Genomic DNA, 22,038 nt, shown 5'->3' with positions numbered 1-22,038 from the left:
TCCTCCACGGCCATTCAGTCGCGGAATTGACGCCTACTAGATTCTCCTCATCCTTCGCCTCGGAACCTCTGTAACCAGCATACAGGAGTCTAGAGATGGCGGGAAAAACTCAAGATCCATAGATGTAATTTCATATCAAGCACTCGGACAAACACCGAATATGTGCCGATCTCAGTTTATTCTAGTGGCTACCGTCATTACGAGATCACCTACACATCACAGTCCTGCGCTCAAATCTTGGGAGCAGGTAAGATCTTGCCTGTGCACTCCCCGAAGCCCACCAGCCCAGTCTCCTCGGAGCCGCACACACCGTACATAGTGATAGTATCACCATCTTGCAAGAACTTCCGCTCCACTCCACCCTTGAGTGCAATGGTTTCCTTTCCGCCTTTGCTTATTTCCAACATGCTCCCTTCGGTGCCAGGTTCGTTTCCACTGATCGTACCAGAGCCAAACATATCTCCGACAGCCATAGGACAGCCTCCAATAGAATGGTGAGCGAGCATTTGCGCAAAGGAGAACAGCAAGTGTCGTCCATTCGAGTTCAAGATGGTCGTTGTCTCACCGCCATCGGCTATCAGAACACAACAGTCAGCACATTTCACTCTTTTCTTGGCTCTCGATAAAACAGCTTCATTTAGGCTTAGTAGACTCACGTGTGATATCGACCTGTAACTTGATGTCATAGACGTTCTTCTTCTCCTTCTCTTGTAGATATGGTAGCAACTGCGTGTCGTTTGGAATGCCAGTACATCTGAAGGGTTCCAGAGCGTCCGTCAGAACAATCCACGGGCTTATGGTGGAGCCAAAGCTCTTGGACAGGAAAGGCCCAAGGGGAACGTATTCCCACGCCTGGATGTCACGCGCCGACCAGTCATTGAGGAGAACGAAGCCAAAGATGTAATCTGCTGCTTCCGAGATGGGAACGTTCGTGCCCATCTTGTTTCCTTTGCACAGAAAAGCCCCCAGCTCCAACTCGATATCAAGCCGCTTACACGGGCTGAAGGTTGGAACTTTAGGGGTGGCAGCAGGATTTTCCAAGATCTGCCCATTTGGCCTCGTGATGGGAGTCCCCGAAACAACAATTGACGATGCGCGGCCATGATAACCCACGGGCAAGTGTGTGTAATTTGGTTGCAGGGCGTTGTCTGGTCCTCTGAAAAGACAGCCAACGTTGAAGGCATGGTTCTTTCCAGCGTAAAAATCGGTATAGTCTCCGATATGCATTGGCACGTGCATCGTGACTTCGCTGCGTGGAATTAGGCATTTAGCTTGCAATGTCTTATTGTCTCGCAATGTTTGCGAATTCGAGGTACTCTCAGCAAAGACATCCTGGAGATATTTCCTAACCGAGCGATGAATCGGCCGGCCCAACGCTGCAAACTCATTCAGGGTTGGCTTGGAGAATACTGATACGTCAATTCCCAATGACGAGAAAGCGCCTGATGCTGAGAATTCCTGGAGGTCTAGACAGTGATCGCCAATTGCAACTGCTGGTCTTGGTGTTGATTTCGAGGCTGTCGAGATGATGCCAAAGGGGAGGTTGGCAAGAGAGAAGTGGCTACTCTTTGGGATCGGAAACCAGGACTTGATGGCTGCCATTGTAACTGATATTGGGTTATCTCTTTTCGTGTGCCTTTTGATCTCGAGTTCAATGTCGTCTGAGAATATATACCTACCTAGATTTCTCTACGAAGTACAACTACGGTAAGTGTCGTCGAAAGTGGTCATGGACATGGCGTCAAGAAGCGTCGGAGCAATTCCGTGGTTGGTGAACGGAACAACATTAAAGCGACTCCGCACCCACAACTGCAACTGAACCCTGTACTGTACCTTGATACTTTAATATCTTGAAGATAGTATTTCCAGATCATATCAGGTTATCTCAACATGTCTCATTGTGCCTGCCATGCGGACCGAAGACGACGTCGACTCCGGAACCGACATTCGGGCGTCAACCTGGGCAACAAGCCCCTAAAGAACCCCGTAATTTGACACCTTCAGAGTTCCTACGAATACTCGCGAGATTTTACGAACGACTCTGACCCATCTGATTCATACCTGGGCCACGCAGCTGTCGAGCGACCAGACCGTTCCCGTCCAATGCACGCTAGATACACTCGTCGAATGTCAAAAATATCGTCGTCGCCAACGAGAACAAAAAAAGAAGACGAGAATATGGAGATGATGGAGAAACTCCAGAAATATGAATCAATGACAGCACTTCCGCATCCAGCCACGATCGTCAGGGCGGCGAATCTCTCGCTACAACCAGAGTGCGAACACTGCATGATGACCCAAATCCTCTCCATAGAAAAATTCCAAGTCTTTGAAGAGTGAAGCAGTGTCTACACTGACATTTCACATCTATTTCTATTTCTACTTTTCGTTTTGTTCTTCTCTTCAGCGATTGTGTGATAGATTCAAAAAACAATGGCAAAGTCGTCCAGCTACGCCACCCGAAAATGGTGGAAGGAATCGGTGGTTTATCAGATCTACCCATCATCGTTTCAAGATACCAACGGTGATGGCTGGGGCGACGTCAAAGGCATTACTTCCAGAGTCGACTACCTCAAACAATTAGGCATTGACGTGGTTTGGACATCTCCCATCTACAAGTCACCGCAGGCGGACATGGGCTACGACATTGCAGACTACAAAGTCATCGATCCCATCTACGGCTCCGTCGAGGATGTAGACAATCTCATTTCGGAGCTCAAGAAGCGCGACATGAAGCTCATGATGGATCTCGTGGTGAACCACACCTCAAACATGCACGAGTGGTTCTTGGAAAGCAGGTCGTCCAAGACCAACTCGAAACGAGACTGGTATATCTGGAAGCCGCCCAAGTCCGTGAGCGAAGCAGGCGTGCCCGAGCCACCGAACAACTGGGCTCAAATTTTGGGAGAGGCCAACTCGGCATGGACATACGACACCGAGACGAAAGAATACTACCTTTCCGTCTTCACGCCCGAGCAACCCGACCTCAACTGGGAAAACCCTGAGGTGCGCGAAGCGGTATGGGACGTGATGCGCTTCTGGCTCGACCGAGGCGTGTCCGGATTTCGAATGGACGTAATCAACATGATCTCCAAAGTCCCGACGTACCCAGACGCCCCCATCGTCCTCGACCCGGCCAGCCACCAGTACCAACCGGGAACACAATTCTTTGTGAACGGCCCCAAACTGCACGACTACCTCCAAGAGATGCACCGCGAAGTCTTGTCCAAGTACGACACCATCACCGTGGGCGAAATGCCCGGCGTGTCGGACGAAAGCGAAATCTTACGCACCGTGGGTGCCGACGCCGGCGAACTGAACATGATCTTCATCTTTGACGTTGTTGACATCGACAAGCCCAACGTCCGCATGGCCCTGAAACCCTGGGACGTCAAGGAGATGAAGTCCATCATCACGCGGTGGCAGCGGTGCATGATCGAGCGCGATGGGTGGAACTCCGTGTTTATCGAGAACCATGACAACCCGCGCAGCATCAGCCGGTACGCCGACGACAGCGACGCCTTCCGCGACAAGAGTGCCAAGCTCCTCGCGCTGATGCAGACCACGCTCGGCGGCACGCTGTTCGTCTACCAAGGCGAGGAAATTGGGATCCGCAACGCCCCCACCGAATGGGACATTGACGAAGAGTACAAGGACATCGAGACCATCAATTACTGGAAAAAGTGCAAGAAGCTCTACAAGGACGACCCGGAGAAGCTCGAGCACGGCCGGAAGATCATCCAGATGAAGGCGCGGGATCACGCGCGCACGCCGATGCAGTGGTCCGGTAGCCAGGCCAATGCCGGGTTCTGTCGAGCCGACGTCAAGCCGTGGATGCGCGTCATGGACGACTTCAAGTCCGGCATCAACGCCGAGGACCAGATCAAGGCCTCGGACGACAAGGAATTGTCGACATGGCAGTTTTGGCAGCGAGGGATTCACGACCGCAAAGAGCACGCCGACGTCTTTGTCTACGGTGACTACCAGGAACTCTCGCCCGAAGACCCAAATATTCTCGCGTACGTCCGCACAAGCCAGGCCGGCGAGAAGTGGTTGGTCGTGTTGAACTTTTCGGGCAAGGATGTGGAATGGACCTTGCCTGAATCCCTCAAGGTCGACTTTTACGCTTGCAGTACCTATACAAAAGGCAAACCTGAGAAGCCGCAAAATGGCAAGATTCCGTTGAAGCCTTGGGAGGGTTTGTTGGCGAAATGCGCTGCATAGAAGAATCCCGCGAGACGAACAGTTCAAGCCTTGTTGGTTTCTCTAAGCATAGAACATCTCCGGTCACGAAAGAGTTTGTTGATGTGGGTTTGGGGAGGAGTCAGAAGACTAGGTATCCTTTCTCCGACCTTGTTTACGACTTGTGGGACCACCGGATGTACAGAATGCCATCGAGTATGCCATACGGGAGTTGAGCTCTTGCAAAGTAGACCTTACAACATTTCCTGAGATAGATAGAATTTAGATGACGCCCTTTTTATTTGGGCCCACGGAGCACGATTGCTTCCAGACATTGTTCCTACCATCACGGGCATGGCATCGAAAACCCTGTCCTGTTTCGATCCTACACACGACGATATCGTTTCCATTTCTCCCTCAACAAGGATACTTGACATTTGTTCCCTGGAACCCTCTCGCTCTCGGCTCGATTACCAACACCACCAAGGTAAGGTTACGACTCGTGAAATTTCCCATTCCAATCCTATATTTTCCAGTTTGGCCTGCAGGAGTTTCGGGCACCTGCATGAGGAGTACGAGACCTCACTTACGGAATAACACCTTTTAAACAAACATCTACCAGCAACTTCACATCCAAGTCGTATGTATGTTATCAACGAGAACGGGCATTATCCGAGGGCTACCTGATGGGCGAACCCTTCCCTCCTCTGGTAGCCACAATCTCAGGTATCTACCTACCTAATCAGCGAACGGAAGATACCCGTGAATCTTGTTCGGACCCTTGTCCGTCCGGCGATAAATGTATAACCCCATGATACTTGTACCTTTCGCTGTTCAGTACAGTACAGCATGCGTAGATCTTTGTGTTAGATGAATAGGATGTTGAAGGTATGCATAGTGTCGAGAGAAATCGTGGCTGCCGTCACCTACTTCCCACCTTTACAGTACTGGTACTTGCAAGGGGTATAGTACATAGGGGAGGTTGAACAACAGAGCGGTGTCTAGTTCCGTTCATCCTTACTCCTCTGTCGTACTTAATTCCGCTCTCTGGTCTCCTCTTTTCATTTACGGAGTATCGTACGGATACTACGAGTACTGTACAGTAGATTGCCCACCACACACAACACCTCTCCCTCTCCCCCAATCAACTCTTGTCTTCACACCTCGGATATGCCAATGTTCTTCAGGCTATTCGCCCGTCAAAAAAACAATCAGCCACTGCTTTCCTGACAACGGAAATCGTGCGGAGTTGTTCTGCGGGAGCCCCGCGAGAGAGCCCGGATCGACGCCCCCCTAATCCTCCTTCGGATACCCAGTGGTTTGTTTTCTTTGAACCAGCTGCAACCATGACCTGCTGATGATGATGATTTGCCGCCGCCCAGTATATTTTGATTAAGCTCTTGTTGTGAGTAGCACAAAAGAGTTGCTTGTCTCATCCCCTGGATCGGCAAACAGGCCGGTTACTACCCACAACCCGCATTCCACGTCCTTGTACTCGTCTCTGAAGGTGCTTCTCAGCACTAGAAGAAACGTCAAGCAATCCTACCGAGCCAAGCTCTCCGAACGTGGGAAAGGGTAGCGCAGGGTCTTCGATCGCATTACCAAGACCCTAGTGTATACCCCCAGACACCATCATCAGAGTCCATTGGCCGCCCCCAGGACGGAATGATAACTGCATTCGTTCACGGTAATCGTCCTCGGCTGCTGTCCTCCTCAGCGACTGGTCCACGTTCAGGATCGGCGACTGGATATAGATAATGCTCGAGATATATAACTAGTGGTCCGGCCATAGCAAGCGACAACCCCAATCGCCTGCCCAACCTCCCAGACTTCTCGCGTGTCGCAGTATCCGGCCGACATCTTTCTGGGTAACCACAAGGGCATTCTACAGTCTTTCCTCACCTTGCTCCCCTCAAACCAACCCTGCCGGCAACAATGGCGGACAAGGTCCGTAATCAATCCGAGATTGAAGATGTTCCCGTCGAGAAAGTCGAAAGCAATACCATCATCAGTCTGAAAGGAGCTGATCTGGAGATTGACCCCGTGCTCGAGAAGAAGCTCTTGTGGAAGATCGATCTCAATTTGATCCCCATTACTTTCTTGCTCTTCCTCTGCGCCTTCATTGATCGGTAATCTCTCCTCTTGCTTGTCGTTTGGGGAAAATTCGCCAAATGTTGACCGATCTCTCCCAGGATCAATATCGGCAATGCCCGCATTCAAGGCCTCGAAAAAGACCTCAACATGCATGGATCTGATTACAACATCGCCCTCTTTACCTTCTTCGTGCCTTACATCCTCCTGGAGGTGCCTGCCAATCTGGTACGTGACGGCCTTTTTGAGCGCTGATGGTGGTAGTGGTCGTCGAGTTGATCCAAAAAAAGGCGGGTCAACAAGATAGACCGGAATCGCCGACCACAATTAACAACGGGGGAAGATATATTAATGTGACTCTCTTTAGGTACTCAAGAACGTGCGTCCGTCCGTATTCATCAGTACCATCATGGCACTCTGGGGTGTCGTGACAGTATGCCAGGGAGTTACACAATCATTTGCCGGCCTTGTTGTCTGTCGAGTTATAATAGGCGCTTTAGAGGCTGGATTCTTCCCGGGATGTCTGTACCTGATCTCGATGTAAGTGGACAACTGTGACGTTTGGCAACCATTGACTAAGCTATACCCCCAGGTATTACAAGCGTTATGAGCTTCAGTTTCGTTTCAATCTCTTCTTTTCGGCTTCGATCATTGCTGGAGCTTTCTCGGGTTTACTGGTTGGTTGACCCGTCCATCTTTGTTATTCCATACTCATAATTACCAGGCATACGCCATCGCACACATGGCAGGCATCGCTGGATACGGAGGCTGGCGATGGATCTTCATCCTCGAGGGCATTTTTACCTTTGTCGTCGCAGTCATCTCGTACTGGATCATTCCAGATTGGCCCGAAACCGCAAAGTTCTTGAAGAGCGACGAGCGAGAACTGCTCATCCGCCGTCTTGCTCTCGATGTTGAGGACGCCACGATGAGCCACTGGAATAAGACAGCTGCAAAGCGAGTCTTTGGCGATATCAAGATATACCTTGGGTTAGTGAACCCCTTCTTCCCCTGAGCAAGTGCGAAAGGAAAGCTAACCTTGAACATAGCATCGCCATGTATATTGGTATTGTGACCACCAGTTATTCGGGAGCCTTGTTCACGCCGACCATCCTGAAACAACTGGGCTGGACTTCGATCCATGCTCAAGTCATGTCCATTCCCATATTTGTTGTCGCCACCGTATGCGCTCTTACTACAGCCGTACTGAGTGACAAACTTCATCACCGATTCAGTTTCATCATCTTTGGCTGTGTTGTGGCAACCATTGGATATATCATCTTGCTGAATATCCATCGTGTGGCAGTCGGCGTTCGATACTTTGCTCTTTACCTGATCATCTCAGGTGGTTATATTGCCCAGCCAATCACCCTTGTCTGGGTGAGTAACAACATGTCGGGACACTACAAACGGGGTGTTAGTAGCGCCATGATGGTAGGCTTCGGTAATTGTGGAGGTATAATAGCCTCGTAGGTGCTTGACAAAGAATACAAGAGTACCATTGACTGACCTTCTGCAGGAACATGTTCATAACGAGCGAAGCGCCCGAATATCACCTTGGCTATGGGCTGGGCCTCGCATTGGTCTGGCTATGCGTTGTAAGCGCCATCATACTTCTCTTCTACATTAAGAAAGAAAACGCTTTGCGCGATCAAGGTAGAAGGGATGACAGGTATGATTTGCCTGAGGATGAGAAGCGAAATCTTGGTGACGACCATCCGGCCTTCCGTTTCACTTATTGATGTCTGAATTTGGACTATTGATGAGCGCTATTCGAAAAATCTGACACAAGGAAACAACTCGAGGATGCTGCAACACGGCAGATTCATGTGATCGAAGAGGAAGCCGAGAATGAGGAACATTGAATGTTTGATTTGTCGAGGATGGCATCCGACCGTAGGGATGGGAGCATAGATACAATCCACTTGATTGAGGTCACTCAGTGTCAAATCTTGACCATCATATCGAAATCTGGACTTGATTCTTGTCCTTGTTGTTTCGCAGTAAGGTCTTATCCCTCCTTTCAAGACGATTGCTGGATAGTTCTCGCCTTGGGCGGACTCTCTGCAACGACGAGGGCAGGTATCCAATGATCGTAAGCTTTGGCCAGCACCTCGTCAGCATGGATCACCTAGTCCAAGCGGGTATGTCGTGCGCATGTAGACTATTTGGCTTCCTTTCCGAGCGTGAGGGTTGATCACACAGCCAACCACCTTGCGACGAAATCTCTTCCACGTATGCCTTTAGGTATCAGATTCTTCGTCCTCGGTGAGACAAACTTTGACGAGGGCCATAGGTAGCCCGAAATGGACACATCTTCCAGTCCAAAGGTATTTCCCACCAGGTCACACATGTTTTGTCGTGCCAATAACTTCCCCTCTCACTTTTTCCCAGTCTATACTGTTGTCCAACTCCTCGTCTACTAGACCCACGATAGTGATGTTGTCCCCTCTTACTAGGTAGAGGCCATGGCTGACCTGAGAACTCGGCTCCGGATCGTCTGCTGGGCGAATGATGCGTTCCACAGTATCGTTCAAAACAATATTTGTGACCTGGTCGCAGGACAGTAAAATACCGACGAGCGTGCGCCCATCCACAGTGATGACAAGAACTTTCTCTGCAGATTTATTGTCAGAGTTATTTTGACGCAGTGAATCAAGGGTCTCTAGTGTCAACTCACTGTCAATGTAGGTTTGAAGAGACATGGCACAAGGCTAGCAGTAGTGGTGAGAAACCGCAGGTAGAAGGATTTGCTTGTTGGGCAAGGGGGAGAGCACAAGCTCGACGCGTCAATGGCGACTGCTGTACTCAAAGGATCGTAATTCAACGACTCATCTGTACAATCAACTCATTCAAGTTCTGTCACGTCTCAAGAGAAGAGGCACACTTGACTGGTGAAGCTGCCATAAAAATGAACATTCTCCGCATACGAGAGGGACAAAAAAGCGTATCCCGATGGAGGGCGACTTCACGCCGCTTTTTCAGCCTCGCCACGGGCCCACCCAGGCCTCGTACTCGTACTTCTAGGTACGGACACCTGGGCCTTGTACCCCCGTACGCCCTAAAACACTCCCGCATAACGAATAGTCAACGTCGCAATCGAGATGTCATCTTTTCGGGCCAACACGGGCACGTACGGACGTTTATAGTCCACCCTGCGCCACCTTCACCACCTGGCTGGTTTCTTTGCCCCATGGGGAACAGTGACCTGGATCTCATGTGCCGATCATGACTAACAGAAAACCAGAGTAGCATAATGCCCCTTTCATATCTTTGTGCCATCCCGCCAGTCGAGGTCGTTCGCCAGGTACGACTTGCGCAACAATGCAGGACACGTCCTCCCCAGGCCTGGAGTCACTTCTGGCATTGTGGCCCGTTGCCAGCAGCTTGAGCGAGACGCTTCCTGTTGGGGACCTGATTGCTCTTTCAAGGGTCAATGCCACGCTCCGTGCGGTCCTCCACGGCTTCGCGAGACCTGAAAATACCCATAATCTGGGACAACCCGTGGCCGTCCGGAAAGAGCTCAGGGTCGGTCAGCACGCAACGAAATACTGGCAGAGTCTCAAGACTCGAGCCCCGTTTGAATGTTCGTCTCCTGCTCATACAAAAGGTTCGAACCCAAGGCCTTGTCGGTATTGCTCGAAACCCATCTGTGCGGCTTGCATCGTTCGGTCATCTTTCGCCAGAGGCCACGAGAACACGTTTCAGAACCGGATCCGTTACCTATGCAAGGGTTGTTGGGAGTCTGGGAACATCAGTCGAAGCCATCGCTTTGAATTGGATGCTTCTGTGCCTGTTGCCAAGCACACCCAGTGGCACGATCCTGACGGCAGCACCAAAGACTACTGCACCTGCACGCTAAAGGACGACGGCTGGTTATGCCTCAATTGTAAGGACCTGCAAAACTGGGAAGCCATTTCCTCCGGGGACACGGATTGCCATGGTCTGCAATGTGGCGGCAAGCTCGACGCTGACAAGGAGCGAAGGAGAATTTGTCTCTGGTGCGACAAAGCCCTACCCAGACAGATTGGAGGAACTACCCGGCACCACTGGAACCAGAAGATGATCGAGGCACGGGCGAGGAACGCCGCATCCCGCCAGGCCGACCTCGAAGAGTACAATCGCAGGCGGCAGAAATTGCTGCGGATGTCTCGTCGAGAACTGCGAGGCGACGAAGCCGTCAAGGACGATCCAGACGCCGACCTTCCTCAGTTCGTCAGACATCTGGACACTGTCAACTACCGGGCGTATCTCAGCGAAACGGCCGCTCCCAGTGGTGACAGCGTCTACGACTCCAAACGGGGCTACTGGAGGTACAACAAAGAGTTCCTCCTCAAAATTCGACTTCGGTGCCAACAACTCCCCAAACCATCACAGCTCTCCGTGCTCAACCAGACAGACAACGGCGGGCTGCGCTTCGCCCTCACCAACACCGAAAAGTCGGACGACACCTTTTCCTTCACGGCCATGGTCCCCTCCATGTCCGAAGACCGGGTCAAAGAGTGGTGTACCCTGAAGGCACACATCCTCGAGCTCCTCCTGGTCCAGAAGCTGAGTTACGCCGAGACACGCAACGTGATGCACGAAGACCACGACTTCGACGCAAGCCTGAAAGAATACAGAAAGGTGCTGCATCTGTGGTACTCCCAAGGCCACTTCGAGCGGTATCGAAGAGGCTCGTCTCTCGATCGGGAAGATGAGAGTCTTGTCGACGGCGGAGGCGGCGGTAGCCCTTTGTCGGGTTTGGGTCCTGATGACACGGGCCTCGAAAGGATACCGACTCTCGAGAGTGACCTCGACTCCACCACCTCAGCATTCACCTACCGGTCTGGCTCGAACGAACATCGTCTCGTCCGCACAAACACCAGATCCACCACCACTTCGGTCGTCGAGGATTGTGTTACGACCCGTCTACCAGACCCTCCTCCTCCTCCTCCTTCCTCTCGTAGGCGAGCTTCCACGTGGTCCGCGTTGAAGAGAAAGATCCAACAAGACCGGCAGTCTCTCTTGCAGGCGGGAGAAAGCTCCAACGTACAGAATGTTCCGGCACCGGCGGCACCATCAGCTAGACCAGGAAGACGACAGTCACAGCAGACACCCCAGTCGCCAGCCGACGGGACACCCTCGGTATCAACGTCCGACACGTGGGCCCCCCAGGTCCCAAACGACGGTGATGATGACTTGGCCTCTGGTCCCACAGACTCGGCCGGAACCATCACCAACGTCGGTGAAGCTGGTGACAATGATGAGAACCCCCCGCCGTATTCTCCAAACGGGTGGATATGGCCATGATAATAATGTTAGGGACACCGGGTCATATGAAAAGTGCTTGCACTTGAGAGACTGCGTTATTTTTCTATCTGTCAGAGTCACCCCTCGAATCATGACAGCGTTGAAGATTCCCATGTGCCTGGGTACGAGTACCATCACGCACATGGCATCAAAAGCAAATTAGAGTACTTATGCATCAATGATAGTCTGTCTAACAAAGAATACTCTTCGAATTTTTTGAGGAAACAAAAAAGGTGAAAATTGCAATTCTTGGTTTCTGCAGACAGGACGCCCTCCCTGTACACTCACTATCGACGCCTCCAAGTTTGTGCAGTGACCAAAAGTTTTATAAGTCTCTTTGCGTGACAAAAAGAAAAGACACATGTGTCAGAGCTTTCTCAATTGTTGTACCAAACCCGATTGTTGACTCTTCCTGTGTGAATTGTCGCCGTCGCCAATACAATCCAGCAAAACTCCATCCCACCGTCATTATGTGCAATGACAAACCTAGTTTCGCTCTCCACAACTACATGACTGTCCATCTCACCAGCAAAAATAAAGACCCAGACTCTAAGAAGAACTTCTGCATAGTCGATCGGCCTAGGTTGGAGAGCAATCTTCATCATACGTATGGACGGCAATTACGGGTTCTTTGCTTGCTTAACTCTCATCATGATGTTGATGCTGCAGCCTCGGTCTGTTTGTGTATATCGCCACATCACCGCCAATACAACCATAACTCTGGGTGCTGAAGCGAAATCGCCACCTGTCGTAACATGGTAGATCTGTACAAGAGATCAATTGGTTGGTCCTACTCCTGGCCGAAGCCCAGAGTCTCTTCGACGGCTGTAGAGAGTTTCGAGTTGAGAACGTCATAAGTCTTGTAAGAAGGCAGATCCAGACGGTTGAAGCTACATTATAATGTTAATAAACCGTCAAAGATCGAGGATGGAAGATACGTACCAGGTATGACTCTTTGGCAGAGCGTTGATCTCACCTGCCTTTTCGATGGTAAATCGTCTTGGACCATCACTACCCTGGAGATCTTTGAAACCATTGACAGGGATTCTGCTTGTTCCAGTTGCAAATTGCAAGAGACGACTCTTCTGTTCTGCATCCCACGTTCGAACCACTTTCCAGAAGTTCTGAATGACTTCGTCTTGCTCCTGGTAGCCACGGTAATCGGTGTGTTTCTTCCAGTCGTCTACGTCGATATCAGCAATACCGCCAATGAGAAGCTCGAGTTCACGCTCGTCAAACACGTTGACAAGATCAGCAGGAATCAATTCGTTGAAACCAGTGATGAAGGCATTGAACTGTTCCTCGACTCGCTTCACGATTTTCCATTCAGTCACAAGCCTATGAAAAGTTAGGATTTGTTATAACGTTCAGCACGAAAAAGGGAGACTTACTCCACGTATTCTCTCTTGTTTTCATTGGTAACAGGAATGTCTCGACCGCCGGGTTTCAGGTCAATGGTCTTAGTCTCTCCAAACTGTTCGTCTTCAATTGAGAAGGTTTGGTCAAGGATGTCGGTGATATCGTTCTCCAGGGTCCACGTCAAGTTTTTGTGGTACTCTTCGTCCACACCTTCCATGTCCTGAATTTGGACTTTCTTTCTCAGCATCATTTTGTAGAAAGCGCCGATAAAGAAGGAGTCCAAGAATCGCCGGTGGAAGATGGCAAGACCAACTACACGGCCAATGAACTTGAAGTAATTCAGGTGCTCGGGGTTGATGCCAGAATGTGGGTTGATTTGAAGGGTATAGTTGTCATGGGCGGAATATTCGAATAGACAGTAAAATGGGTTGAACATCTCGTGTGAAAGCAAGAAGAAGAATTCGCTAGGTTTTTGTTAGTAAAGATCTTGAAATGTGGGTGAGTATCCTTACCGTGAAAGACCACCATAGTCTAGACCGTCTTCGCCGTCGAACTTGATCATCAAGCGCTTCTTCAAGTCGGTAGCGCTTTGTCTCATGATTTCAGCATACGAGTCCTCAAAAATATTGCCACGCCGGACTTTGATATGGCATTGGCCAGACAAGATTCGTAATGCAGGTTGCGAGCGGAAATAGATAAGTTTCCTTCTGAAGTCTCGCTTGTACTGCGGTACGCCCTGGTCCAGAGAGGATGGCAAGCGTGGGTCATCCCAAGTTGTTGTCTTGGTGTTATGATCCACGAAATATACCCGGGCAGTGTTGGTCAGTCGCATTTCCCAGCCACTAGGTAAGGGACCCAATTGCGATACTGGCTGTTGTTGAATGGTGGTGTTGTTGCCAGCAGGGTTGTTGCCATACATGCGAATATACTGTTGTCGCCGGGGATCAACCCAGGTCGTGGTTCTCGTGTTGTGGTCGACGAAATAAGCACGACCTTCTGGAGTATGTCGCATTTCCCACCCAGCGGGAAGCTCTCCGGTGCCAGCAGTTGTCGCACCGGTGGCCATCATTGCCACAGAATTTTGGGAGGGAGAACCAGTGCGGGACTCCTGCAGATTTGGCGAATTGGCGCCGGTGCGATCCTCTGGAAGCATGCGATTTTGGTGTCGTTGTCGTTCAACTTGCATGTTGGCGTCGATACGATTGCGAACTTCGGTCTCACTCATGTGATTTGATGGTCTAGTCCAAGTGGTGGTTCTGGTGTTATGATCCACGTAATAAGTTCGGCCCAGATTGTCCTCCCGACGCTCCCAGCCGGCTGGTAAGCGTCCTTGGCTGTCTTCGAATGAACTGAAACCTCCCGCCCGTCCAGATCCATTGGTTGAGGCTTGTGGTCCAGCTCCATTCAGGGCGGTAGCTGAAGCTCTCGCTTCTGCCGACCCTGAAGTCGCAGTTCGCGACGGTGCAGGGCTCCTTGACCGCACGGGCAGAGTTTGGTTCACGTTTGTGCTGCTGCCAAGCGACGCTGAACCGTTGATGCTTGAGGCACTGCTCGGTGTTGGCCGATTGGCTTGGGGATTGGGGGCTGGCGCGCTCAGATTTGTGGACAAATTTATGATCAACTTGCCATGGACGACGAGATTGTCAGTAGACTTCTTAAGATCCCGAGTCAGCATTTCTGGTGATGTTAGTATACGATCCAACAATAGGAGTACTAGATGAACAAACCATCTCCGCCCATATCAAGTTCAATGACATCGCCGATGCGGATGTTGATGACGCCGAGAAACCCTTGATCCTTCTTCTTAAATTTCTTCTGGTCGAATATTTGTATGGCAAGGATGCTGTCTTCTGTAACTTTCCTGCAACATAGTCAGTCTTTGAACGTCATGCTGCACAGAGTATTCGTGACGAACATGTCAAAAGACTCGTTCCAGTAGGGATTCAATGTCTTTCTAATGACCGAGGTGGTCCTCGTTTGCTCTCCAGAGATGGTCGCGACCGCGAATGGATCGGGGAATCCTAAAGATTCGTTCAGTATTCCTGTAGCATGTTTCGTTGTCTGCCAAACTCACTGAAGACATCTCTTTTGTACAGTCCGTCAGCCGCAATGACTAGAGCGTGGTGTTAGTCTGGCACAATTCGCGGATGAAAGGACGTGGCATACTCGTGACTCGAAGATTGGGCTCTCTGTTCACAAGATGGTCAGCTCATTCAATCACATCTGATATTTGATGAAAATACTCACGCAGGCAGATTTGCTTCAGGCATCGTGGTGTGTTGACCACCAGCAGGTGGCCCGAATATGTCGAGTGCAGCAGCTCAGCGGCGGGGTAAAGTGATTTACAGCGAGCGACGATAGGCGATCAGTTGGATGAGGATATCGACCTCCCAACAAAAAAACGGTCTTGTTGTGCTCAGTCTCGAGACAATCCAACGACAACAAGAGTTCTCTGACAAACGATCTGGTCGTATTCGCAAGGAGCCAGTTTGATGGAGGTGCCGCAGGGCGAGGCGCAGCTCGACCGTCTGAGACGCTAAGAAGTTTGCGGAAGGGACGGTACGGGGTCGAGGACAATCGCCGTTCGTGGTTGTACGTCGCAGTTTGGGGAAAATCTCATCTCAGGCTCGTGTCATGATTGCATAATACCTCAGGTTGGTAATGATAATGGATGAGTTGTAGGTAACAAGGTGCATGGTAGAGATTTCGCTTATGTGAATTCCAATAGTGTTTTAGTGAGGGCCACTGTCCAAGGTCGAGGCAATACGCGGCAGGGTCTACGGACTACTGGCTTTTGGTCTCATTGTTACGGCTGGTTCCAACCATTCCGCTCTCCAACACAAGTCTCTACACTAATACCGTCTAAGTACGAATATCGACAGGCTCCTACGCTGACTCTTACATCATCCCTTACGCTTGGACAATATGGACTGTACGAGTATCTTCCCGTATAGACAACTGCCGCACCTACGATAAACCACCACCTAGATTGTATCTGAGGGTGGTATCTACGCAGTAGGCCGTTACCACTCGGGCCCAAAATTTTTGCACGAACATGATAACATATCAATGGGGGACTGTGTCTTCCTAAACATTATTAATGTCGTAGATTCGCACAGTGGCCATAATTTTGTTCTGTGTCGCCCATTTTTTCAATGCCTTGAATGCCACCCAGTTCCATCAGATTCTTGTGATCCTAATGGCAAGATCGGAAGCCTTCCCTGTGATCGAAACAAGCAGTAACGTCACCCAAGAGTGTCGTAGCCTGTCTGGTCATCGAGACAACTGTCTCGAGGCATGTCTGTCTCAAACGCTCTCCCTGCGCGGCGAATCTATCAAGCCCATTGCTGTCGCGTGCCCACGAAAGATGGTATCAACCGGTTGGTGTCGTTTCATCTGCCCTCAATAAGGAGCATAGCCTCGCCCACGACCTCGGAAACCACCTCGTGGACCGCCTCTTGGACCTCCGTAGCCACCACCGCCACCAAAGCCGCCGCGACCTCCGAAGCCTCCACGACCGCCTCCACGCGGAGCACCACCTCTCCCACGACCGCGACCCATACCAGGCAGGTTTGTACGTTTTGGCACGACCTAGCATCGAGTCAGCAAATGATGATGTAGCTTTCATATCGGCTCACCTTGAGGTTGCGACCACGGAAGACGCTCTCGTTCAAGACCAATGCCTGCGACACCAATGCCGCTTCTGAGAATTCCACATATGCATACCTGCGCGAGTTCCATTAGCGATCCAGCTCTTGCCAGGTAGCAACAAATGATTCAAAAGTTTTCGAACAGCATCCAGCTCTTTAACAAGCCTCGTGCAGAATAGTGCTTGGATTCTAAACCCACCCCTTAGGATGACCGGTGAATTTGTCCAACAGTATCGTCACCCGGTTTATCGTTCCCGGTCCACTTGCAAAGTGTGCCTGGATCTCTTCAGGTGTAGCGCTGTAGTCGACGTTGCCTACGAAGATGCTCCGCGCATCGACGTCTTCTCGATCTTCGCGAGGGCCGCTTTCGGACTGTGACTCAAGTTGGCTCTGCATCTCTCGCAACTTCGCCGCTTCTGATTCCATCTCGGCAACTCGTCGCTTCATCGCCGCGATCTCTTCCTGGAAGTATGTGGTCAGCCCAAGTCTATTTGTGTGAAGCTGCGGTCATGGACAGCATACGCCGCAATGGAATCATGTCTTACTTCTTCTTCTTCACCGCCATCGTCTTGAGTTTCTCTATGCTCATCCTTGACATCGTATTCGTCAGGCATACTGGGTGTAGATTGAGGAAATACGCAGGAGATCGAGAGAGCAAGTCGCGTCAAGATTGCAGATGAGCTGTGCAGTCTCAGAAGGAAATTTCGAGAGGCGGGTGGGGGGTTTGATCGCAAGCGCGAGATGAGGAAGACAGTTCGAGATGAACGGCAAAAAGAAAATGGTGAGACGTAAATGAGGTTGTCACCTATGAAATGATCGAGGTCTAAGATGGGCCGCGAAGTTGTTTAGTTGACGTGGTGCAGCCTGCAAGCAGCATCTCGTACCTGCCAAGAATCTCTGTCCCCGGCTTCAACCCTTGACAGGAATGCGAGGCTTGTTTGTTGTCACTTCACATCCCCGGCTTCACTGGAGAAAAACACGTGGGAGACATCGTGGTCACTATCATTGGACTTTACTGAATTATGTGACATCTCGACGACTATGATGTGTCTCCCAGTTCGTGGTGAGTGAAGTCTCTATGAGTGATGCATTCCCTGGCCTATAAAGAGACTAGACGCAGGTCTTCTGATGCAATACCTGGTCACTCTTCAAGTGACTACGATATGGCTTATCTTTGAATATCTTCCCAGTTGGCTTGAATCCTTCTTTGCCCTCAAGAAATCGTTCCCGAATTGTCTGCACAGTCAAACACCTTTGAAATTAGCCCGCTAGCAAAGGCGTCTTTGATAGAAACAGCTACACCATACCTGCGGAATCAATAGTGAGTACAAGTACGTGATCATTTCAAGACAACACTCGGGAGATCAACTTACGTGCCACCAACAACCATGAACAAGCCCACAAGGACAATCAAGATATGTCCACCATACGTCAGCTTCTGCAGAGGACTTCCGCTCCTGTAGCCCTTGAAATCGTACATCCAGAGCATGGCAGGGAATATCAAGCTGAACGGTGCAAAGCACAACGATCCCGCAAGGCCCAACAAGTAGTTGAGGATGGGCACAGCTTCTGCTATGATGAAGCCGAGAATGCCCAAGACAAGATTGCTTCCGAGCCAAGTCGACCAGTGCACGACCGTGTTCGCCTGGAGATGGGATGAGTTCCGCAGGATGCGCACAAAGATCAGCTTAGCTGCAACATGCTGGTAGATGCCGATACCAATGACGAGGCCGGGCAAAGCAATGCCATATGAGATCTTTTTGAAGAGGGTGCCAGCACTCCCAAAGGCGGGCGTTGCCAACCAAATACCGCAGTAGCGATATATGACCAGTGAGAAGGTCAAGTACATGGCCCCCACCAAGGCACCGGCGACAATGGCGGCCTTGCGGTAGTCGCGAGGCTTCTTCATCTCCGAGATCACAGGCAAGTACATCTGCGAGCCGCTGCCACTGATGAAGATGTTGGCGCTCGCGGTGATACCGGCAACGAAGCCAGGGTTTGCGATAGCCACCCATCCAAGATCGAATTTTCCCGTCGGCGGCGCAGCAGCAGGTCGGTCTTGTTGCGTCACAGCGACCACGAAAATAAAAACAGCGATGAAGAAGGTCGTGAATCCCACCCACGTCAGCCAGCCCAGGCGCGAGAAGGTACGCACGGAGGAGAAAATGGTTATCAACACTGCTGACACAAAGCCGAAGACCACAGTGCACGCCCCATGCTCCGAGAGGGCGTTGAACGCTGTTGAGCAGGACACAATACCCGCTGCCGTTATTAGGACCTGAGCGATGAGGATCTGAAGGGACACAAGCTCTTTTCCGGTTCTTCCCCAGATGTGACCACACATATCAGCAAGCGCTACGTCATGTATTAGCGACGATGACTTCTGTTTGTTTGTCCTCATAGCAATGTGACTCACTATGGCACTCGGGATGTCTGTTGCGAAAGCCACCCAGAATGACAGCAGTATCTGCGCGAATCGTCAGTCATGGACACACATATTCTCGGTTTCTCTCTCGACTTTCAGAAACTCACAGGTATTCAACACCTCCCAACCCACGATAGACAACGCTCCACCGACGGCGCCCAGCGTCGCAAGAGCTCCAGGGACGGCCAGAATGCTCATTGCGAACTGTATCTTCAAAAAGATGATGGTGGCCCGCTGCCAACTCACGGTCCTAAACTTGACACCTTCGGCTTCATCGTGGAAGATCTCGCGTGCCTCGAGAATGTCCAGCTTTTGCTCTGGCGCAAAGTCATCAGTAGATCTTGGTGGTGCCTCGATGACATCCTCTGCGACCCTTTTTTCGTTCGGTTTTGGCGTCGTCATTTTCGTAAAGTCGTCTAGATGTCCTGTTTCAGGCCTTTTTTTTCAAAGGAGCACGCGAAAAGACCTTGGGTACCAAATATTCCCACGAGAGGATGAAGAACGGTCTACGAAGTGCTTGTAAACATTTTATCAGAAAGTGCATCTCCCGCCCTCGCCACTTACTCTTCGACGAGACTACATAAAGTACGGTACTTAATTCTAGTCCCACCCGTGCAAGCTGTCTGGACTGATTAGACCCCTCACTGAGTACCCATGTACGTGCTCTAGTTCGCGACCCTTATCAAGCATGCCCCGGTCGAGTCGAGTCGAGTCGACAAGCGTTATCGGCTTGTATGTGATCACCATATAAAAGAATCCTGTAGAGGGTTAAAATTTGCGTAAATCCCACATCCTGTACAGTAGAGCCTCCCCGACCCCAAGGGGGCGCGGGCCGAAGACCCAGTTCAGTACTCGTATCTTTCATGTCCCAGTCATCTGGTTTTTATATCTACTCGTACGACATCCCCGTTAGATGAGTTCTCAGAGTACATACAGTACCTCCGTTTATTACTATCTGCAGGTTATGAATTTGATAAGAAGCCGGCAAAACAACAATGGCGTAATTCGGAATTTCTCAATACGATACGAGTACAAGTACCAGGCATGATCATCAGATACTCATCAGATGATCATGCCTGGTAGGAAGCGACTACTTCCGGAATAGTATTCTCAAATACCATCTCTATCATTTTCCCCCATGATGAATTTCCAGTTCTCTTCAGAAAAAAAAACTCCTTCGCTTGATGCCCGATGCCGGATGCCCCAAACACCACGATGACTGAAGTTCCCTTTTTCCCATCTCAAACTTTTGCCGTCCATGACCATTGCCAACCCAAACACGCCCAGCGGCTGAGGGTGAAGGTGCCCAGACTCAATGCAAGAATCGCACACATGAAGCCGACCATGATCTGTGGTCCGACCGACTCGACGAGTTCGCCACTGATGGGCACACAGACCAAGGTCGCCAACGACGCGACAAAGTACATGGTACCGTAGTAGCGGCCAAAGTGCTCTGCCTCGCAGAGTTGGCCAATGCAGGCCGGTGTGAGTGCCATCCAGGAACCGGTGCCGAATCCAAACAGTGCACAAAAGGCGTACAAGGCCGCGAGGCTGCTGTGCCCGAATGGCAGCCACAGCACCAACATCAGGATCAACGTCGCGACGATCATGATCATGAGGGTGTTGAAGCGCCCAATGTAATCCGAGACATAGCCCGGGATGATGCGGCCTGCGCATGACACGCCGTTCATCACCGCGATGATGTAGAAGCCGGTGTCGGCGGGAAACTGTCCGCCCAGGCTCGCATACGTCGGCAAGATGCCCAACGCACCGAACAGGACAATCTCGAACCCAAACACGGTGATCGTGAAGAGGGTGAACTTCAGGTCGCCAAACAGGTTGAGGGAGATGATGGCCTGCTTCTTGGCTTGAGCCGACGGGGGCAAGCGTGGCTTCATGAGGATGTTGCTGATGACGAGACACCCCACGATGACGAAGCCGAGGATCCGAATCGACCACGCGTACCCGTACCGGGGAAAGGCGTCCTGAAGGATGAGCGGGAAAGCGACGCCGCCGAAACTCGAGCCGGTCATGGCGATGCCGTGGGCGAAGCCTCGTCGTTTCTTGAACCAGTGGCTCACCACGGCCATGCTCGTCGTCGTCAACATGGCGCCCGAGACTCCGCCCAGCACGCCCAGGCAGAGCAGGAAGTGCCAGTACTTGCTGCACTGCGCCAGCAGGAACATCATGACGATGTAAGTGATCGAGCCGCACAGGGCGAGGTGCCGAGGACCGTAGCGATCGAAGATGGGACCGACTCCGATACCGCCACCGAGAGAGAGGTAGACGAACACAGACGGGATCCAGCCGATGTCGCGAGCGGTGTAATGTGAAAGCTGGTGCAGCTGGAGGTACTCCTGGACCGTGCCGATGGCGACCATGAAACCGAAAGAGCAGAACAGAGCGAGGAAAGAACTAAACACCACGAGCCATGCTTGTAGGCCTCCTTCTGGGAAGTCATCGATCCCAGCGGGTCGAGTGGAGGACTCGAGATCGATGTTCTGCACATTGTCATCTACAGGAATCTTGCTGTCGCCATCGGTTTCTCGGGGTGCATTGGTCTTGGGCTCGTATGACCCGGTGATTCGGTCTAGATGAGCATCACTGTCGACAGCGTCGTTCTGTTCTTGTCTCGAGTCAAGCAGTTGAACGACGGGTGCAGACGTTGCATCCATAAAGTGCAGAGGGAAGAACGGATGGCTCTGAGGGGGGGCATTGATCACGACAGAGTCGTCGCGGAGTCCTTTTATAAGATATAAATCCTAGAATGTTCTGTGCCTATCGACATCACGCCCTTCGAGAGGGACGTGGAGAACGGGAGGATTGACGAGTGATGGAGATGTCGGGTAGAATTTTTCGAGCCTCAACTACTAGTGAAGCCGCCTGATCATTCGTGCTCTTGACTGAAAGTGGAGTTGACAATCGTCTTGTTGCTACACAATTCACGGGGTTGTAGACGCTGTTCTCCGCCCAGCAAACACGGTCCCGCTCATTATGACTGTTTTCTCAAGCAAACATTGAACCTGTCATGTCAAGATG

General features: G+C 51.1%; 7 protein-coding genes across 7 annotated transcripts; 3 read left to right on the top strand and 4 right to left on the bottom strand.

Annotated features, from left to right (window-relative positions):
- Positions 1 to 117: 117 nt before the first annotated feature.
- Positions 118 to 1,690, bottom strand: PV06_02477 (fumarylacetoacetase). The gene is made up of 2 exons (XM_016403164.1): positions 657 to 1,690; positions 118 to 574 (listed from the first exon to the last, which is right to left on the bottom strand). Exons 1-2 carry the CDS (start codon positions 1,600 to 1,602, stop codon positions 231 to 233), a joined length of 1,290 nt encoding a protein of 429 aa, XP_016267061.1. The 5' UTR covers positions 1,603 to 1,690; the 3' UTR covers positions 118 to 230.
- A 150-nt stretch (positions 1,691 to 1,840) lies between these two features.
- On the top strand, positions 1,841 to 4,512 carry PV06_02476 (uncharacterized protein). The gene has a single exon (XM_016403163.1). The coding sequence runs from the start codon at positions 2,434 to 2,436 to the stop codon at positions 4,222 to 4,224; it is 1,791 nt and encodes a 596-aa protein (XP_016267060.1). The 5' UTR covers positions 1,841 to 2,433; the 3' UTR covers positions 4,225 to 4,512.
- A 1,605-nt stretch (positions 4,513 to 6,117) lies between these two features.
- On the top strand, positions 6,118 to 8,015 carry PV06_02475 (uncharacterized protein; the record flags this gene model as incomplete). The annotated part of the gene is made up of 7 exons (XM_016403162.1): positions 6,118 to 6,311; positions 6,375 to 6,501; positions 6,641 to 6,813; positions 6,866 to 6,950; positions 6,998 to 7,263; positions 7,323 to 7,742; positions 7,793 to 8,015. 7 exons carry the CDS (start codon positions 6,118 to 6,120, stop codon positions 8,013 to 8,015), a joined length of 1,488 nt encoding a protein of 495 aa, XP_016267059.1.
- Positions 8,016 to 9,427: 1,412 nt separating this feature from the next.
- On the top strand, positions 9,428 to 11,757 carry PV06_02474 (uncharacterized protein). Its single transcript, XM_016403161.1, has one exon. The coding sequence runs from the start codon at positions 9,598 to 9,600 to the stop codon at positions 11,563 to 11,565; it is 1,968 nt and encodes a 655-aa protein (XP_016267058.1). The 5' UTR covers positions 9,428 to 9,597; the 3' UTR covers positions 11,566 to 11,757.
- A 21-nt stretch (positions 11,758 to 11,778) lies between these two features.
- PV06_02473 (E3 ubiquitin-protein ligase RSP5) lies at positions 11,779 to 15,664 on the bottom strand. The gene is made up of 9 exons (XM_016403160.1): positions 15,172 to 15,664; positions 15,091 to 15,113; positions 14,999 to 15,037; positions 14,840 to 14,945; positions 14,652 to 14,785; positions 13,437 to 14,601; positions 12,957 to 13,388; positions 12,508 to 12,903; positions 11,779 to 12,455 (listed from the first exon to the last, which is right to left on the bottom strand). The coding sequence occupies exons 1-9, from the start codon at positions 15,192 to 15,194 to the stop codon at positions 12,356 to 12,358; spliced, it is 2,418 nt and encodes an 805-aa protein (XP_016267057.1). The 5' UTR covers positions 15,195 to 15,664; the 3' UTR covers positions 11,779 to 12,355.
- A 331-nt stretch (positions 15,665 to 15,995) lies between these two features.
- On the bottom strand, positions 15,996 to 17,407 carry PV06_02472 (uncharacterized protein). The gene is made up of 4 exons (XM_016403159.1): positions 17,120 to 17,407; positions 16,774 to 17,036; positions 16,563 to 16,650; positions 15,996 to 16,515 (listed from the first exon to the last, which is right to left on the bottom strand). The coding sequence occupies exons 1-4, from the start codon at positions 17,186 to 17,188 to the stop codon at positions 16,327 to 16,329; spliced, it is 609 nt and encodes a 202-aa protein (XP_016267056.1). The 5' UTR covers positions 17,189 to 17,407; the 3' UTR covers positions 15,996 to 16,326.
- A 2,833-nt stretch (positions 17,408 to 20,240) lies between these two features.
- On the bottom strand, positions 20,241 to 21,674 carry PV06_02471 (uncharacterized protein; the record flags this gene model as incomplete). Its single annotated transcript, XM_016403158.1, has 1 exon — positions 20,241 to 21,674. One exon carries the CDS (start codon positions 21,672 to 21,674, stop codon positions 20,241 to 20,243), a length of 1,434 nt encoding a protein of 477 aa, XP_016267055.1.
- Between the last annotated feature and the right edge of the window lie 364 nt (positions 21,675 to 22,038).

This window comes from Exophiala oligosperma (assembly GCF_000835515.1).
Source record: "Exophiala oligosperma strain CBS 72588 unplaced genomic scaffold supercont1.2, whole genome shotgun sequence".
In the NCBI taxonomy this organism is placed as follows: Eukaryota; Fungi; Ascomycota; class Eurotiomycetes; order Chaetothyriales; family Herpotrichiellaceae; genus Exophiala; species Exophiala oligosperma.
The sequence above is the reverse complement of the archived record's forward strand: the minus strand, read 5'-3'. Positions and strand labels throughout refer to the sequence as shown.

What these genes read in the sequence shown, in the direction of transcription:
- PV06_02477 (XM_016403164.1), bottom strand. Translation starts at nt 1,602, where the DNA reads ATGGCAGCCATCAAGTCCTGGTTTCCGATCCCAAAGAGTAGCCACTTC. An exon ending in GTTACAGGTCGATATCACAC is followed by an intron (nt 575 to 656) that starts GTGAGTCTACTA and finishes GTGTTCTGATAG; the next exon opens with CCGATGGCGGTGAGACAACG.
- PV06_02476 (XM_016403163.1), top strand. Translation starts at nt 2,434, where the DNA reads ATGGCAAAGTCGTCCAGCTACGCCACCCGAAAATGGTGGAAGGAATCG.
- PV06_02474 (XM_016403161.1), top strand. Translation starts at nt 9,598, where the DNA reads ATGCAGGACACGTCCTCCCCAGGCCTGGAGTCACTTCTGGCATTGTGG.
- PV06_02473 (XM_016403160.1), bottom strand. Translation starts at nt 15,194, where the DNA reads ATGCCTGAAGCAAATCTGCCTGC. An exon ending in TGGAACGAGTCTTTTGACAT is followed by an intron (nt 14,786 to 14,839) that starts GTTCGTCACGAA and finishes ACTATGTTGCAG; the next exon opens with GAAAGTTACAGAAGACAGCA. An exon ending in GACTATGGTGGTCTTTCACG is followed by an intron (nt 13,389 to 13,436) that starts GTAAGGATACTC and finishes ACAAAAACCTAG; the next exon opens with CGAATTCTTCTTCTTGCTTT.
- PV06_02472 (XM_016403159.1), bottom strand. Translation starts at nt 17,188, where the DNA reads ATGCCTGACGAATACGATGTCAAGGATGAGCATAGAGAAACTCAAGAC. An exon ending in ATGGCGGTGAAGAAGAAGAA is followed by an intron (nt 17,037 to 17,119) that starts GTAAGACATGAT and finishes ACATACTTCCAG; the next exon opens with GAAGAGATCGCGGCGATGAA. An exon ending in TCCGTGGTCGCAACCTCAAG is followed by an intron (nt 16,516 to 16,562) that starts GTGAGCCGATAT and finishes ACTCGATGCTAG; the next exon opens with GTCGTGCCAAAACGTACAAA.